Consider the following 17,982-nt stretch of genomic DNA (forward strand, 5'->3'; position numbering starts at 1 on the left):
TCTCTGCTGGGACACAATTCTCCCAGGGATGGCAGAGAGCAACAAGCAGTTGTACAATTCTTCATCACTTTCAGTGAACTACTTCATGCTGTTCTCGCGTGGTTTTGTATCCTGTGCTTCACCACGGATTTCAGAATTTGCTTTAACAGCTGTTATTTCTTGGACATGCCTCCAGGGGTTTAGTGACCTGCACATCAGCCCGCTGCAGATACAGATGCACACCCACTGCCCATTCAAGGGCCACAGTCCAGCCTCCCCAGCTGAGGTTCTTTTCAGAAAGGTTTGACCCAAACTAATGGCAATTAGACACTGCCAAGGATTGTCCTGCCTTGCACCAACATACACCAGACCTGGATGTGTCCACCACAGAGCTACAGGGTTACTTTTCTGGTGGACTAGTGGGTAAAATCAACTCCCAAAAGTCCTTTGCTAGATAGGCAGCAGGACAATGAGCCAGAAATGAAAGGAGAGCTAACCCCATCGGATCAGCCCTCACCTCATAGTGAGGGACTATGCCAGGCAGACAGGAGGCAAAAACAGTTTCACAGGCAGAGTGTAAGGTGACAGCAGCCTCAAACCAACCAGGATTCACCTCCATGCTCCCTTTCAGAGCAGTGGGTTTAACAGATGCCAATTTGTGCACTGCATTTAAGCCAGGGACTGGTACATGTTTTTCCAACATGGTGATATCAAATTAAGAAAACGTTCAGAAGAAAACAAACCTGTTGGGATATGCCAATAAAAGAAAATTGAGTCAAGCCAGCAGTAAACACTAAGAAAGACAGAAGAGTAGATAAATTCCCTCTAATAAGAGCAACAACAGCCTTCCACTTCCCAAAACAGAAGGAGATTCCATCTTATCACTTCCCTGCCACCCCCTCAGCAGGTCCCACCTCGAGCTGAGCAGTGGCTGAAGCTGGACTCCAAACTCAGCACCCTGCGGGCAGGCCATGTCCTGTGCCATCCTTGCCTTCCTGCTGCCTTCCCTGAAGGCATGACCAGGGTTGTGGTTATGTTCTCTGTAACTGCAAGGAGCAACACCAGCAAAGATTCAAAAGGATGAAAAACCAGTAAAGAGGCTTCAACCTGGGGAGGAAATCCTACTTCTAGGTATCCCCTCAAAGCAACATACTCTCAAGCTTCCCAAGCTCCATGGTAGAAGAGAGGCTGTGGGAAGGGAAGCAAAGCTGCTAGACAGACTCCACTGACACTTTCACAGGCAATAGATATGAGGAAGAAAAAAGGAGAGAAGGCAGGCAGAGAAGACAGCGTCACAAGGTGAGTTATGCTCAACAATACCTTCATGTCAGACAGGTTTATTTCCTATTATTATTAATTTTCAGCTTCCTAATCAGTACAAGCACTCAAATACCCAGGCAAGGGGCATCTGCCTGGCCAGGGACACCCTAACTGCAACAGCTGCTCTCCTGAGTAGAGAGGCACTGGAAACAGTCAGTTTCCCTGCCAGTCCCACATTTGGGCTATTTTTCCTTCATCATCTCTCTGTAAATTAAGAATCAAGTTCTAGGTATCTACATCAAGGTAAGTTTTTATGAGGTGGTTTGAGGTTTGCTAGGAGACAAGCATTTGGCACCCAGCATACCTGCTGCCCTCAGTGCTCAGACAAATACACATGACAGAAGAGGCCATAGGATGGGCACTCAGACAAGACACTATTCTCCAAAATAAACCCAGCAGAACCAATATTGCATTTTTTAAAGATTCATTTAAAGGGAGTTTTCCAACAGCACTCTGAGGGATAGCACAAAGAAACAATTTTGCTTCCTTCTTCCTCAGCACTGTGGGTCAGAAAGATTTAGGCAGTTCTGGCTCTGGAGGAAGCCAGGACCTTCCAAGCCACTGAAGACAACAATTTCTCTACCTGCCTTTTTGTTTGCTCAGCTTTTGCACTGTGTTAGCTTTGCTCATGCCAATCAGACAGCAGCAGGTTTTAAGCCACCAGTCTGACATCTTCAGCTGTGCCACTCACTGCTCCGACACACAGAACATTTCTTGGATGGCCATGTGTAGGGATACAAAAACCTCATTTACAACTTGGCATCTCAAGGAGGACAGGGTGGTACAGCAGCAGGTGACAAATTAAAAGCTCATTTTTGTATGTATTTTCTTTGGAGCCACATTTTGAATACAGACCCACTGGCAAAGAGGAAAAAAATCATAACTCAGACACCTCTTTACAAAAATATGCATTTGGTCTTTGTGAGAATTCCTGGTGCATGAAAGAGCAGCCAGCAAACCCCACTGGTGGGAGATGTGCCTGCAGGACACCCACACTCCCAGCAAGGAAGCGGCAGCGTTGTGCCCGTGGCAGGGGGGCTTGTCCCCCCAGGGCTCCGAGTGGCAGCTCCCACTGCAGCAGGGACACCCGGAGCACAGCCTGGCAGCTCCACAGGCAGGGCCGGCACCTCCCCACTGCACAGCACCCCTCGGAGCACTGCACACCAGGCACACCACAGCTCTGCCAAGCAGCTCTCAGGGGTGGGTTTGTTCAGATCCTCACCTTTAAGTTCAGGTTTATTAATGAATTTACTTATATCGAGAAGAATGAAAAGAGAAGCTCTCTGTTAGGCATTTATTTAAGGCCAAAAATAGTAATCAAAATAAACCAAATGGGAGTTCTAAAACAAATCTCACTTATCTGTTATCAAGCAGGAAAGAAATTAGGAAAAAATAAAACTCAAAATGAAGGGAATCAGATCAGTGGACTCATATACAAGCATTAGGCAAGACTCAACACAAGATCCGAAGACAAGCACTCACAGTTTCATTATAAAATGGCTCATAATACATTGTACTATACTCCTCAAGCATGCTCAGAATTAGACAAAAGTACTTCTCTATCTTTAAAAAAAATCTTTACAAGGCTACAACTTTGTCACCCAGAGTTACCTACTATATTCCCCACAAAGTATCACTGCCAGAAACACCATTTTTGCCTTATAAATCTAGCATAAACATAAATAAGGTGTAATTCACACACTGCCCTCCTTCTCTACTTCTCCATCCCAGTATTTTCAATACTCTGCCACATCCCACATGCCCTCTGGGGGAACGCTCTGGTCAGTAAAAGCAGAGAGATTATGAAGGGCAAGGCATGCCATTTTCCTAGAAATAAAGGAGGGCATGAGGAAATTACCCGAGTAAAATGCATCCACAGAATTCAGCAATAAATAATATACAAGCTTGACATTACTATGTAATCCAGTATATCTTTACTCATGTGACTAATCTAATGAAAGAACAGAAATCTGAGTAAGAGCTTGAATAAGTAAATTAAAACAAACTAGATTTACCTATCAAGCAAAATAGCCAGAAGGCTGCTGCTTTTTTCAGAGCAGCAGGCAGGCTTGTACATCAGAAAAACTTCCTCAAGCTTCACAACCATGTTAGCTGGCCCAACTACCTATTCCTCTAGGCCTTCTCTTTCATTTACACACAAACACACAGCATATACTATGTGAATTTGTGTGCATTCACATAAGTGTTGAAAGCCTACTTTTCCCAGTTATCATCAGTACCTCCTCTTCCCTCCAAACCCCTGAACAACTAGCAGTCCTTACATGCCATGTTCAGATGCTGTCATGATCAAAAAATAGTTGAAACTTCAAGAATTAATGACTGCAATCACACTTGTCTTCAAATTTCTCTATCTCAAAAAGAAAACAACTATAAACCACAATAAATGCACTCCTCCAGACAGGAAAGCACTGCCACTGTCTAATAAGAGTAGAAATGCTGTTTTGTTCAGGTGGCTTGCATATCTAGTGTTTTCTTTTCTGCTTATTCTTAATCTTGCCCTTTTCCATGAAGCTGGAGTCACTTCGCAGATCTGTTCCTTCTTTCAGTCTTTAAACATAAAGTTAAAAATAATATAGATACAGCTCCAGGGAAGTCAACCTCCGTGCCAAAAATTTGCATCTCATCATCAGGTGCCCTTCCATACTCAAATGCCAGCAACAGATTTCCTAGTTCACCTATTTTATTTCCCTCTTGCACATTTATGCTTCTCAAAGTATGAAGTTCATCCTTCTACCACATGTTTTCTCTGTCTCCTTTCAGATTTCCAGTTTCAGGGACAGGAGACTGAAACTATGCAGAATCACAGTCATTTTTTCTCATGTAAATCTGTACCTGCTTACATTAACAGATGTTTAACACAACACAGGTCTCTTGGGTTTCCTGTAATGCCATCGAGGAGCTCCCACAGCCCTGCTGCAACTTCTGCACCTTGAACCTTCCCAGTGCTCTCCTAGAAATCCCCCCAGCAGCAATCTCACAGAGTACATGGAAGAAACAGGAGATGCTCTCTACAGCATTATGTGCCAAATTACTATTCCCATCAAATCTCTTTACTTCTCTTTCTCTTTCAACTACAGCACAAGAAATGAGAATAAAATCCAATCCTCAGCAAGGCCACTAAGAAACACTGCCACAAAAACAAGACAGAGGCTTCACCCTATGGCTAATAAAAGCCTAGGGCTACTCACAATCCTCCAATATCAACAGGAATCTCAACAACATTAGTTCTCCAGCAGATTCAGAGAGCTTACACTTATCGTACAAACATGCAACCCAGCTCCAATTACTGTCAAGGGGAAAAATTGCACTCACTCTAAAGACAGCAAAAATGAGTCCTAGATGCTTACCCAATGACAGACTTCATCTCTGTATTGCACCAAGCCCTCTGCTTCCACAGGGAATGGCAACTCTATTAACAGTATCTCATTATCACTCATTTGGCCACCATATGAAGCAAGCTCAACAATCACTAGGTGGACCCTTGGCTAACCTGCATCAGTAGTAACCCAGAAAAACCTCAGGTCAGCCAGGTGAGGATCATCAAGAAATAAGCACAGCTGCAAATTTAAGTACCAGTCCTGTTAGAAGTTGCTGGGGCCCTCACCCCCATCTCTAAATTACCTGTAGGCAAATACCACATAAACTTGGTAACAGCTTTTGAGTCCAATCGATTGAGTGGTTAAACTTGTATAGTCAGCAGGCAACCAAGGGAGGCACATATTTTAATGGTAGATGTGGAAACAAAGGAATTTTGATTAGCCTTGGGACTGAAGGGGGTAAAAATACTGGTTTAGGGTTTTCCCAGGATATGCATATTAAGAACTTGTCTTTTTGCCCTCTGTGTAATTTTTTTTTAATATTTGGAAAGCAGAATTAGGCCATATTTGTCCAAACCTCCAGAGCCTAACAGGAGCCAACAGAGACTGGAGCACAGCGACTTGGTAACTCTTGTACTTTTACTCATAAGTGGATTTCACTAGTGAGCAAGCCATTTTCTGCAGTGCTATCAGAGACTTAAACTGTTTCTCAACAAACAGGGACCTTTCCCTCTACTTCACTTTAAAACCTGAATGCATTGTTTACGTTCTCTAATATGAACTAGAAATAACTTCTGCATAAAGAAACTCCAACTGTTACACTTCTAAAGCAGCCTTCGTTATCAGTGCCAGACTCAAGGAGAACACGACTGCGGGTGATGGTACAAAGAGAGACAAGACCAAACCTACCAGAAATTGCCCAGGAGAATAAGCAGGTAGGGTGGGTTTAAATGAGATCACGACTGAGATTATTTCACCCCCAGCATACCCAAGCGAGCCCTTCAGGTCTCCTGAGTGGCCTTTATCCAGCAAAGGAAACACTTCTCTGCCACAAAGGCTGCCTTACATTTGTACTTGCCACTCCGCTGTGGTAGCAATAAGTTCTTTACTGTTTGTTCAGCTCTTGAAAGTCCTGTAAAGCATTCACCATTCACCTGTCACACTGCACAAACTGAGCCCTTTGAAATGAAAATCTAAAAGTAAATGTGTTAGTCAACGGCTGCTGCTGCAACGACAAGCGAGCCCGACACCAGCTCGAGCCTTCAGGCAGGTAATTCACTTCAACAAGAGACCAGTGAACAACAGTATGTTTTATTTAATTAGGATGAACAGAAGAGATAAACCTCACAGCAGGGCGGGTAATGACAACATTTCAAAAATAATTCATGCCCAGGTAACAAAAGGGCAAATTTCAATTACAATAAAAAAGCTAAAAAGTTGACTTAATACATCCAAAGGGGAAGAGGAAAAAAAATTAATAATTGTACTGCATATGATTAACAAGTGGCATTTACAAGCTCTGCAAATTGGTCTTTCTCTTGCCTAATCTGTGGCTAGAAAGGGAAAGGTTTTCTTTCCAAGGAAATGCAAACAATATAATGAAGCTACTTATCTCTAGATTCAAATGGGTATTGCAGTGCTATCCGAGGTAAGTTGTACCATGGAAATCTAATGCCATACAGCAATTCACTGTACCATAACCAGATTTTTGAGCCTGTTCCAAAGGGCATCACCCAATTTCCAACCCCATCAGATCCCTTTGTTTGCATTTTAGAAAACAAACCATTGCAAGAGGTGGAAGCCCAAGCCTCCCGTAGCTGGGAATGTCACAAGAGACCATTTAGTTTCTGCACGTCCTTCTACTCCCCAGAATAATGCAACTCTGATAAGCCACCATAATTCACTGCTGCACATATACATAAGGTGTTGTCCAGAAGATGTAGTACTTAAAACTCACATCACCTTATTTGTCCAAGAGAACAAGGAACCAGCCTCTCTACATTTACTAATGGCCATCAGGAAAAAACCACACAAGAATCTACTTCTGGGCTCTAAAGGTATGTTGAATAAATGCCCACGCTACAGAGAGCTCAGGGCTGGTCCTCCCTTGGCTCCAGCTCCCACTCCCAAGCACGAGTCCACCAACGCACTCCCCAGAACCAGGCCCTCCCCTCCACCACCATTTGTCAGTCAAGATTTAGCAGGAGTCTGTAATAGGTTTTATATTAGTAGTACTTCATTACTCCAGCGCATTTACCAGCATACAAGAGGACATAATAGCCATCCTTTTTCAGAGGCATTTACAGAGAATACTGATGGAGTGATGAGGGCCTGATGTACGCATTTTTGTAAGACAGTTCAATTATTGTGGGTAATTAATAATCTTTTGTGTAAAAGAATATTATAATACATATGTCGCATGAGACCAAAAGATTATTTCTCTTTCTAAAAAAAATGTGGTTTGCATTTTTCAAATGTTGTAATCATCTAAAACTGATTTCACAAATTGGAATTGGGAAGCAAGATAAAATTAACCAGTTCAATAAAAATCGCTAAGTAAACAATTGTGAGTGTATTTATCAAAATAGAAGTAAATATTAATTCTACAGTATGAGGAGGTCTCATCATTCACAGGGTCAGCAGGTGAGGAGGGGGTTTTAAAATGCTTTCTATAATAATAGATCACTGGGTACCACCCCAAGCACTTGATTTAGTTAATTTAACCAAGCTGAAAACACTTACTCATGTTTAACCTAGAAGTTAATTTGGCACCAAACAATAGATAAAACCAAGCCAAAGGCCCCTCTATGATAAGACAATCTGTATTTATACAAGCTTAACACATCTACAAAACATCATTTTTACATCCCATTCAGAGGATGGCATGAACATCTGCTTTCACTTCAAGACATTAATTTTCAATTATTGAAGAAAAACAAAATAAATCCTGACAAATTACTGGTAACTGTAGAATCTTTTGTTACTCTATTAGTTTATAATAGTAATTTAGAAATCCTACAATTAACATCCTACAAGAGGTCTCTGATTATTTTTTGCACGTGTCATCTGAAGCAATTCAGCAGTGAATGATGTTCTTTAACTTGCACTGATTGTACACAAATATTTTTGAATCAAAAACCAGGAGGTATTCTTCAAGGGCCACTACTGTTCCATTATAATTGTTTTTCAATGGCATTAGATATAGCATCACTAAAAATACTACATTTCTATTTTCTTCACGTTCATATTTAAACCTCTTGCGTTACTTTTCCCACTCTTTTCAATTTTTGGCCACGTTTATTCGTAATATTCACTGAGACCAATGGGAACAGGCCGCAATTAAAAGGTGTTTGCACACAGGCAGGAGTTTCAATCAGTAAAACCAGTTAAATACCACCCAGATCCCATCCAGGAAAGCATACCAGAGGGAGAGAAAGGCAGGAAAATGGGACTTGTGGAGTTCAGGGGAGAATGCTGCTAGGCTTGCAGCAAAATACACAGGCAAAAATTAAAAACTGCAGGCTAATCCCTGAAGGCAGTGCTCGGTGTACTGCATGGATTCAAACGCTCTCAGGGCACCAGCCCCACAATGAAACACCAACATCTCCAATTATTCCTAATCCCCCAAAAGCTACACTTGATAAAGAACAATCAAGAGCGTAATCTTATTTGATATGAGTTTTATCAATTTTAGCTGCTGCTTTCACTGTATCAATAAAATTCCACCGAAACTTGAATGAACTGTAAAATTAAAGGATAATCGCACAAGTCTCTTGTATTTGGCAATTATGATTATACTTGTCAAAATTTAATTTGTAGAATGTACTGTTCCAGTACCGTCAGGTTCGTCTCTATCAACTGGGAAAAAAGGAAAATTATATCTTTAAGACAAGTATGAAAGACATTTTTACTTCCACAGTCAACTCTGTAACTGAGCCCCGACATTGTATAATTGACTTTGCAAGCAGAACAACAGCAATATAACAAAGAAAATGTCAGTGTTTTCACAGCGCTAATCTATAGCACTAGGAGGGCCTCCTGCTGTCAGCCAGAGCTGACAATACAATAGCTTTCAAAGGGATATTACCATCACGCTTTTATTCTTGACATCAATCAAGACAAAGAGAATCCTTTTCACAAGGCATTCAAAATCAAACCTTTGTATGAGCAGATAGGTAAAACAGCATTCCTTTAAAGAAGATCATTCATAGCAATCAACTAATTGGAACTCAGCAAATGGTTGAAGTATTTTTATTTACTTTGCAGATAACGAAGTAATGAGCAACCCCCCTTTTCTCTTCTTGACTGACACAAATGAGGCAGGTAGGGTGTGAATCAAAAGTTTCTATCAGCATTTTTTGCCAACTGAAAGCAAAAAAATGACAGCAATTCTGCAACTTCAAGTAGGATAACAAATCTAGAGTTAATTAGTGCATTCTTTTGCAAAACAGTTTGATTACCAACTAGCATGTTTATGCACAAAATACCCCTGCAAGCTGACAGCAATTTACAGAACTGTCAAATTCAGCAGCCAAAGAGCATCTGATGTCTAAAACCTTGTGCCAATAGGAGCCCAGTCCCCACCAACAGCAGTCCAGTAATTCCTCAATTACAATTACACAGGATTGGAACTTACGAGTTGCCATTCCCAGCACTGCACCTTACAGAACCACCTCCAGATACAGTTTGACCAAGGGGACCTTGGATCCAGAAGATACAGTTTGACCAAGGGGAAGGAGGAAGACCTTGCCTTCCTCAGCCCCCAGGTGGTCTGGGTGCCCCCGGCTCCCAACAGCGGCCAGCACCAAAACAAACTTTTATAAGGACACTGGTGTTGACATCAGTCCCCATCACTTGTAGTGGGGGACAGACAGTGTGCTCTGACATTCACAGCTGTGTAGTGGTTCTGGGGTTCAGAACCACGTGGTTTTAACAACATTGAGTAAGGTACAACTCTTCCTTACAGAGAACTGAAGAAGCTCTCAGCAGCTGAGGTTACTGGCAGCAGGGTAAGAGTCTTACTGAAGAAAATTACTTTTGTGGGCTTTGTCTGTGATGTGAAGTAAAGCTTCACAAGAGGCCAGTGTCTTACTCCATCATTGCTACCACCACACTGTCCCTAAAGTGTGCATTTTGTAAACCAATGAAGACTCAACCCCTCACACTTTTACTCCATTCTCATTGATCTGAAACCACCTTCCTTTAAGCCAAGTAGAACTTTGTCCCCAGCCACCAACTTTGAGGTTAATGTCTTCAAGTTTCATAAACTAATGGTCAAAAGAAATCAGTTTATTGTATTGCAAAGCATAAATCCCATGTTAGGGGTAAGCCTAAGGCTACTGCTGGAGTTACAGCTGCAGGAATTACTGCAAGTTTCTTCCAGGCTGAATGTGAGACCTGATAACAGCACAGAAGCCACCTGACCTGCAGCTGTGCTGGCATCCAGCTTGGGTTTGCCATCACTTCGTTTTCAATAACACACATCTAAGATTTGTGAACATTTGATACTTTTGTCAACATTCGATACTTTTGTCAAAGTCAGTTACTTCACTGAATTCAGCATCACTCCCACTTAATGTGCAGGCAACTTGCCTCTTGCATGCAGAATAATCCGTTTCATCACAGGCACAGACTGATCCTATTTTAGTGCATAATCTTTCTGAATGAAAAAGGATACACAAATCTCAGTAGTGGTTAATAAATAGCAAAGCTGCTATAGAAAGCGAAATAAATACATGGAAAAGAGAAAAACGGTAAATTATTTTAAGTCCTAAATGCTACACATACATCCACATAATTTATGCTTGTTTTCTTCTCAGCTGAATTGGGAAACCTGTGACCTCAGAGTGCCTTTATTTATTACATCTCAATTATTTCCATGGAAACGTGTACTGTGGCAATCTACTGGGCTGGCAGCTCCCTAGACCACAAAATGTATACAACGGACTTTTTAAAAGCAGAAGATATGGATGAATAGAAAGAAAGGAAGAATTTCTTTATTCTACATGCACATATGAGCTGCCTCCCATTATCCAAAATTTCACCCACATTCAGCTCATTCCTTAGACTCCCTGTTAGGCAGCTCATGCTAAGACCTGTAATTTACAGCCAGTTTATGCTGAAGCTGAAAATACATTTTTTGTGCCTAGACACTACAAAAATATTTAGAATCTTTAAAACTGGGCTTTACCCAGCTCACTGTTTCAAAGACCTTCTAGATATTTCTAAATCACAGGGATAATGTTTCTCAGCTATGACTTGCCAGTAACCTACCTGCTTCAATTCAATAAAAATGCTCTGGTAAATAGTGATGACTTCTGTATCAGAATTAGGGTCAAAATTTCATTATAAAGTATCAACCACTTGCAAGTGATATTGCTGCCTAAAAAGTAATGAGCTAGAAAACAAATGACTAATAAATGGTAAATATCTAATGTTGTATGTCACAAGATGTCGAGGTTTACTAACTGAGCTTCTAGAGCAAACACTGTTTGCACTGGCATAGAACTATTTCCTGAATGGTAAATGTGACACTTAAGCACAGGAAAATATCTTAAACTCCAGAGGCCTGGCCACTAAATGTGATCCCCTCATCCAGGGGAAGTCATGACCCGAGGCCTGCTCCACTGTTCTCAAACTGTGATACTTTTAGTTTCAAACAAGGTATTTTAGATCATCCCCTAGAAATAGCTCTAGCTCTGCCCTTTCTTCTGCCCACAGGCTTTAACACACATCTACCAATTACTGAAGTAACTCCTTTAGCAGATTGTCCTGGATTGCGGAGGATCACAACGCCACGATGCAAACCTGCCCCACAGCATAATGCTGAAAGGTTACCTTAGTTTTGGGGGGAAATGATTAAGGGTTTTATACAAAGATGAAGGACCGACTTTACAAAAACTTGATAAACATCTGAAGCACATACGACTTACATTGCAATGATCTGTTAAAGAATCGATATTCGACAAATAATATAAAATGGCCCTGGATGGTGTTTCAATTCGTTCTTTAGCTGGTCGATTAACTGCACGCTAATTTTGTCCACCCACAAGTTATTTAATTACAAACGGTTTGGACTTTTTGTTTCATCTTCTGGGCATCCGAAGTTCTGATCCTTTTGTGCTTCCTACAACAAAGCCTCCGGACTACTGAGTTTGCGACTTCTGCTTTGTGCAGAGGACAATAAAACCTTCCCCAACATCAGCTAAACCTCCTCGTGGCCGGGAGCGAAGGGCTTCGGGAATCACGCCTTCCTTCTCGCACCCATTCACTTGAAAGTCAAAAAGCTGGCAAGGCGTGCAGTACAGCGCGGGGCTGGTGCCGGCCCTCCTTTTACGTTTCGCCAGCAGCTGTTCTCTTATAGAGGTAAACAGGAGGTTTTAAACACCCCTTCGCTGTGCGTGGAGAAGAATACGCGTAGTTTAATGTATAACCTTTATTAATATAGCCGTTACTAAATTTGGCTATTGTTTCTTCAAGCCTGAGCAAGTTCTTAGCCTCTGTCTATCAATTCGGGTTTAATTCTCCCCTTCTTTCACACCCTTACGCGCATTGGACAGCGGGAGCAAACAGACGGCGCTACTATTCCCAATCATAAAGGAACATTAATTTCAGGCTAACCGGCTAAAACACGAGTGTGCTCATTCCTCCCTTTCCCGGCCCGCTGATGTGCCACCGCACCCGAGCATCACCGCAAACTTTCCTCCCTCCCCGCCTCAACGATGCCACCGGTTTCTTTCATCAATTATCGCGACACGTGTCGCCGGAGACTCTGGGCCGACACCGCGGTACCCGCACTGCCTCGGAACGAACGGCGGGAGGGCGGATGCCCCGCGTGGGGAGACGCCGTCGGTTCCGGGGGGGTTCTCCGCCACCACCGGCCCGTACCGGGGGGGGATTCGCAATCCCCGCCAAGCCGGGCCCCGGCCCTGATTGGCCGCGTCGCGGCGGCGGAGGCGGCTGCCCGGGGCCGGCCGGCGGCGGCGGGGGCCGGCGGAGGATGCCTTACCTTTCACCGAGCGGGGCTTGGCTTGCTTCCTCCTGGACATGTCCGGGTGCCGTGGCTCGTCCTCCTCCTCCTCGTCTTCCTCCCGTCCCTGCCTTCCTTTCCTCTCCCTGCTTTCTCTCTACCTCCCCCCCAACCTCCAAACTTTGCGAGGCGAAGCGGTAGCAGCGGGATCGATTATTTGATTTTCTCACTTCTTTAGCCTGTTGCAATGCGGCAAGTTCAACTCCTCTTTCCACCCCCTCGGGCACCTTCCCCCGGGGAAAAAAAAAAAAAAAAGAAAAAAAAGAAGAAAAATCACAGGCGCAACAGTTGCAATTTTTTCCTTCTTGCTTTTTTTTGTTTGTTTGTTTTCCTTCCTTTCCCTCCCCCCCCCCAACTTGGATGTGCAAATTCTACCGATGGAAAGCGAGCTCGGCCCGCGCCCCCACCGCCTTTTTGTTCTCTTTAAAGTTTGCAGGCGCCCTGCGGCTCAGTCCGGCTCGCACTTTCGGAATAATAAAAAAAAAAAAGGGAAAAAAAAAAGGCGGCAGAGCCCTGCGCGGGGTCCCTGGCGTTGGGGTGGGGGAGGGCGCGCGGCGAGAACTGAGTGACTAAACCCACGAGGAGCTCCGGCCCCGGCAATCCGGGACGCTCCAGGGGTGCGACCTTGTTGCGATTTTCCTAAATCCTCCCCCGGCCGCGCTCGGCCCCCTCCCTCCCTCTCTGCCCGCTCGCCCCCGACTGCCTCTCCCTTCCTCGCCCCCGCCGCTGGCCGGGGAGGGCGACGAGTCCTTTTTTATGCTGGCGGCGGGGGCCGAGGGGCGGCCGCCGCGTGTCCCCGGCGCGGCGCGGCTGGCCCTGCGCGGCGCGGAGCTGGAGCTGGGCGGGCGGGCGGGTGGGCTCCCCGCGGTCGGCCGCGCTCGCCGCCGCCTTCCCCTGCACGCACGCACTTCGCGGAACAAGGTAAGTGCTTCTTTGCATCGATGCCGGGGCCGCTAGCTGCCTCCATGGGTTATTCGCTGGAAGGTGGCACCGCTCCTGCCTTCATTGCTGCCGCTGCTGCCGCTGCTGCCCTGGGTTTTTATTTTCTTTAGCTCTCGCCAGCCTCCCTCTCTTTTCTTTGTCCTGGCTCCTTTTCCTCCTCCTGATCTTGCTGCTGGGGCTGCAGTGCAGACACACATAATAAAGCCAGGCTTGGCTGGAAATGTAGCTGAGTCCCAGCAGGAGGATGTGAGGAGTGGAGTCCCGGCGGGGGAGCGCTCTGATCCCGTAGGGAGCCCCGCGCAGCCTGCGCCGATCAGACGGAGAGAGAGCCAACAGCACCGAGCCATGGACGGCCCGGGAAATACAGCGGCCGCCCGCAAAACGCGGACCGCCGCCGCGGACCGGACTCGCCGCCGCGCGGAGCCGCCCGCCCCCCCTCGCCCCGCCGGGCCCCGCGCTGCCCCCGCCGCCCGTCCCGCAGCGAGCAGCCTCCGCGGAGGCGGATCGGGTCGGGCCGGGCCGGGCCGCCCTTGATTTGCACCGGGATGGGGGCAATGAAACATCTCCCCCGAGTGCGAAGGGCTCAGCGGCCGCGGGAAAAGTCGCGGGTGGTTTTTAACACACACACCCCTCCGCTGGGGTGTTTGTGCAAGAGCTGGGAGGGGGAGTTCTTTACCCTGCCTCTCCTAAGGTGTTAAATTTAGCAGGAGCTGGAGTCGCTCGCGCCTCTCCACTGGGAAGGTTTCTTCTAGAAAAATCCGAAGTGTTTTAAACTTCTCATCCCACGGAGCACTTGGTGCCAAGTTATGAATGAAATTACTCAGAATAAACGCTCTGTGAGTTTCTTCTCCCACTTAGACGGAGTTCGTTCGTTTCACGGAGCCTTCACTGCCGTGTACGAACAAGGCGCATCCAGCACTTCATTTACCTTACCCCAAGCAGCGTGCAAGGAAACTGTGTCTCCAAACATCCTCTCACTTGCATGTGACGGGCCCGCGCCCTCACGAGAGCCTGGACAATCGTACCTCTAAACATTAAAAGGGAAGGCATCCTGAATGGAAGGAATATGGGATGAGTTTTGCTAAGACCCTGTGAAAATTGTCCTGGCAGAGGGACCCAGGCCCCAGGGCAGCCTGGAGGATGCAGTGCTCTGCCCTGCCTGCAGCCTGGATCAAACAAAGGGGTGCCCGGTGCTGAGTGAAGGCACTGCTCTTCTGCTAGTGATCTGCACCTGGAAAACGTCTTCGTCTTTTCTTTTTTCCCCACACCAAAAGAAACCAAAACAACTCAGGAATGAGTCTGTCATTTGATCAAGTGAGTTTTGTATAGACCTGTAAAGATTTTTCTTGATGCAGCATCACATTTGAATAGATGCTTAATGGTGATTTTCCGGTTTCTTAAGGTTTGGAAGAAACTATTTGGTTTATTAATGTCATAATAAAGGTTTACAATTCCCTCCTACTGTATGATTCTAGATTACCAAGGTAGACTGGACATGCAGTAAAAAATGTTTCCTGTAACACTGCTGTAATCAAGATATGCTTCCTCTGCCTCACTGCACTAAATAGCAAATTGGGGGTTCAGAAAGGCTAACCCAGGACAAGGATGGATCGCTAAAGAACCCTGGTCCCAATTCTGATCCCAATTAAAAAAATGGGGATAACTCTAGTTGATAGAGATTTACCACTACAAAAGCCACTGTGACACCAGTTTCTATAAAAAATTAAGAAAATTTGACGAGGAAAGAAAATTGCTGTGATATGGATATACTGAAAAATGCAGGATCATGGTAAATTTGGTCAGCATGACCTTAGATTCATATCCATTCAGCATCAGAGTTGGATCAGGAACTGAATTACTTCTGTATCCTTGTCTTATTGGAGAGGCTTAATCCCCAGGCTATCAAATTGTTTCTGTTCTCTCACTGGCCCAATGAATATTTAATTATTCTTACAAAGCAGAACAGCTTCAGCAGGACAGATTCGCATCCCAGAATGTGCTGGCGGTTGGGCACTCTCAGAGGAGTTCAGAGACCCAAATTCAAATCCCCATGCAATCAGGCAAAGAGGGGATTTCAATCTTAGTTTTACACATTCCACTTGGCAAGTAATTCCCAAGCCCCATTGCCACCCTGAGCCCCTTTGCCATCCAGCCCTCTGCTCCCACATTTTCTGTATGTTTTTAAAATAACTTTAAAACATGCAATTAAAATGAACCATTTCTACAACTTTCCCTCTTTTTTCAAATTCATTAAGAAATCTATACATTTTAATTTTTTTTTTACCTTTTCTCTTGCCAGTAGGCCAGTTAGAAGGTTTATTTGCAAGGCCCTACCAGGTTCAAAGCAAGGTGAGGAGTCCTGGTCTGAGCATCCCCAACTTCTCCCATGAAAGTAGCTCAAATTCGCTATCACAGCTGTCCTCAAAGCAGCAGCAGCTTTGCAACCACTGCCTTCCATGCTGGCATGTGTTGAAAAATACTCAGTTTATAGCTAAAGAAAGTGGGAAGGCGGGTTTGACAGAAAAAAAATGAATCATATACATAAATCTGTCTTTAAATGTGGCACACACATATACAATTATTAATTCATCCCTCTCTATTATCTTCAAACCCAGCAATACACAGATTTCCTCCAGGCCCTGCTCTGTAAGTACATCTCTGCTCCACAGAGTTTTCCAACATGTGCCTAAAAGCTTTGCTGCTCTATTGTCACAAGACATTGTTTGTGCATCTCCTCCAGATGTATGTACAGGGAGTTTATGTGGTCCCACAGCCACTCTTGAGCAAAGAAAGCCCCATAACCCTGCTGAGCCCCCCAGAGAAATGCAGAGTTCACCCATCCAGGCTCTCTTCCCAATGCCAAAACTTAAACTCATGTTGTCATTAAAATAGATATATTCCAAGAGGACTAATAACAAAGGAAGACTTCACAGGCTTTATTAAAATATTTAAGGCAAATGACTACAGCTTGTGTGCTAATTTAATAAAAATACATTTAATAATTTAATTTAATTATGATAATTTAAGAACGCAATAAAAATACATTTTGAATCTCTTATCAATCTTGTTCCCTCACAGATGCCTTTTCTTTTTACTCTGGGGAATTTTAATAAAAGCACAAAGCCCAGAGTGCAGAGCTGTTCTCTCCAGGAGAGAACCAAGAGCCCTCCTGCAGCTCCAAATGACGTCCGTGTCTCATCAGGTCGCTGGGGCAATTTGGTTGCCGGATCCTCTGCTTGTAACCCCTTTTGGGAATGTCATTGTTCTATATTATACATGACACAGATCCTATACTGTACACAACACAGCTTCTGGTAAGAGGGAACCAGTCCTGAAATGCACCACCCCCCAAGCTCAGTATGGCTTGTCTGAGGACTGGATTTGCTGGTGAAGGCATCTGCCACCTCCACCATCAAATTTCCCATCCAAGCCCCATGAGGCTGACATGGAGGCACCAAGCGTGCTCTGCAGGGCCATGGTGGTCCCTGCCCCTCCATTCACTGCCATGCTTCTCCTTTCTAGGGGAAACCAATACACACACCAGCTTTTCATGCCAGCTAACTCAAGGTGATGATTTCATTTTGCTCTGCTCTCTTCTGCCACGTGCATGTGCAGTGAACACAATTTTTAAAGTTTGATGACATTTTCAGGAATATACTACCCTAACAATAGTGACAAGGAGCTCTTTTCTCTTTGAAAAGTGGTTATACCATGCTGATCTCTCAGGATATTATTCCATCCACACCGGACGGAGAGCATTCAGAATATTAGCACTTTGGCTTGAGTTTTCCCAAAACAGTTATGTATAAGGCAGAGAGCTGGCATCTCAGGTAGTTCCACCCTGCCAGCATTATAGGTAACTCATGGTTTGGTCTTTCTCTGAAAAATGCAGGCAGGACTATCAGCCTCTCTATAACATATTTGCATTCAATATTGAGAGCAAAACCCTATACGTTTCTATATATGGCCAATTATTTTGAAAGTGTTTCAGAATCAGTTTGAAATCACAAGTTACATAAAAATAGCACAGTTCTGTAAAGGCAAAAATAAAAACTTCATGAAAGCTGGGAAGTTCAACAAGGACCAAGGGAATTAAGCACCAAATGGACCAAGCCTGCTTTGACAAATCCAGCCTAGTAAGGATTTAAACTTTCTAAAGTCAAAAAGAGGAATACCTTCAACACATAAAAGATAAATCTGGTGAACACCCATAACCAGGCAGCAGAGGGAACATCACCTAAATTGTGGAGCAGCAAGTAACAGTCAACCTTAAATTAAAGAATATATCACATGCATAGATGTAACTAATAGATGCTGCATAATATCTAAGCAATGCAGCAAAACGCACATGCCCCAGAAAAAGCCATACTGCAC

The 17,982-nt window shown here is 44.4% G+C and overlaps 1 protein-coding gene across 3 annotated transcripts in view; it reads right to left on the reverse strand.

Moving 5' to 3' along the window:
• The window catches only part of ZNF423 (zinc finger protein 423), a 280,821-nt gene that overhangs the window by 217,555 nt on the left and 45,284 nt on the right, over positions 1-17,982 (reverse strand). For 2 of the 3 annotated variants that reach the window (XM_071567593.1, XM_071567592.1), the window contains exon 1: positions 12,646-13,917. The exons of the other annotated variant lie outside the window; for it this stretch is intronic. In XM_071567593.1, coding sequence (XP_071423694.1) covers positions 12,646-12,685 — 40 coding nt within the window. In that variant the 5' untranslated portion in view covers positions 12,686-13,917. Of the gene's footprint in view, positions 1-12,645; positions 13,918-17,982 lie in introns of those variants that run through there. 3 annotated transcript variants of the gene reach the window in all.

The sequence above is a fragment of the Pithys albifrons genome, chromosome 12, assembly GCF_047495875.1.
Source record: "Pithys albifrons albifrons isolate INPA30051 chromosome 12, PitAlb_v1, whole genome shotgun sequence".
In the NCBI taxonomy this organism is placed as follows: domain Eukaryota; kingdom Metazoa; phylum Chordata; class Aves; order Passeriformes; family Thamnophilidae; genus Pithys; species Pithys albifrons.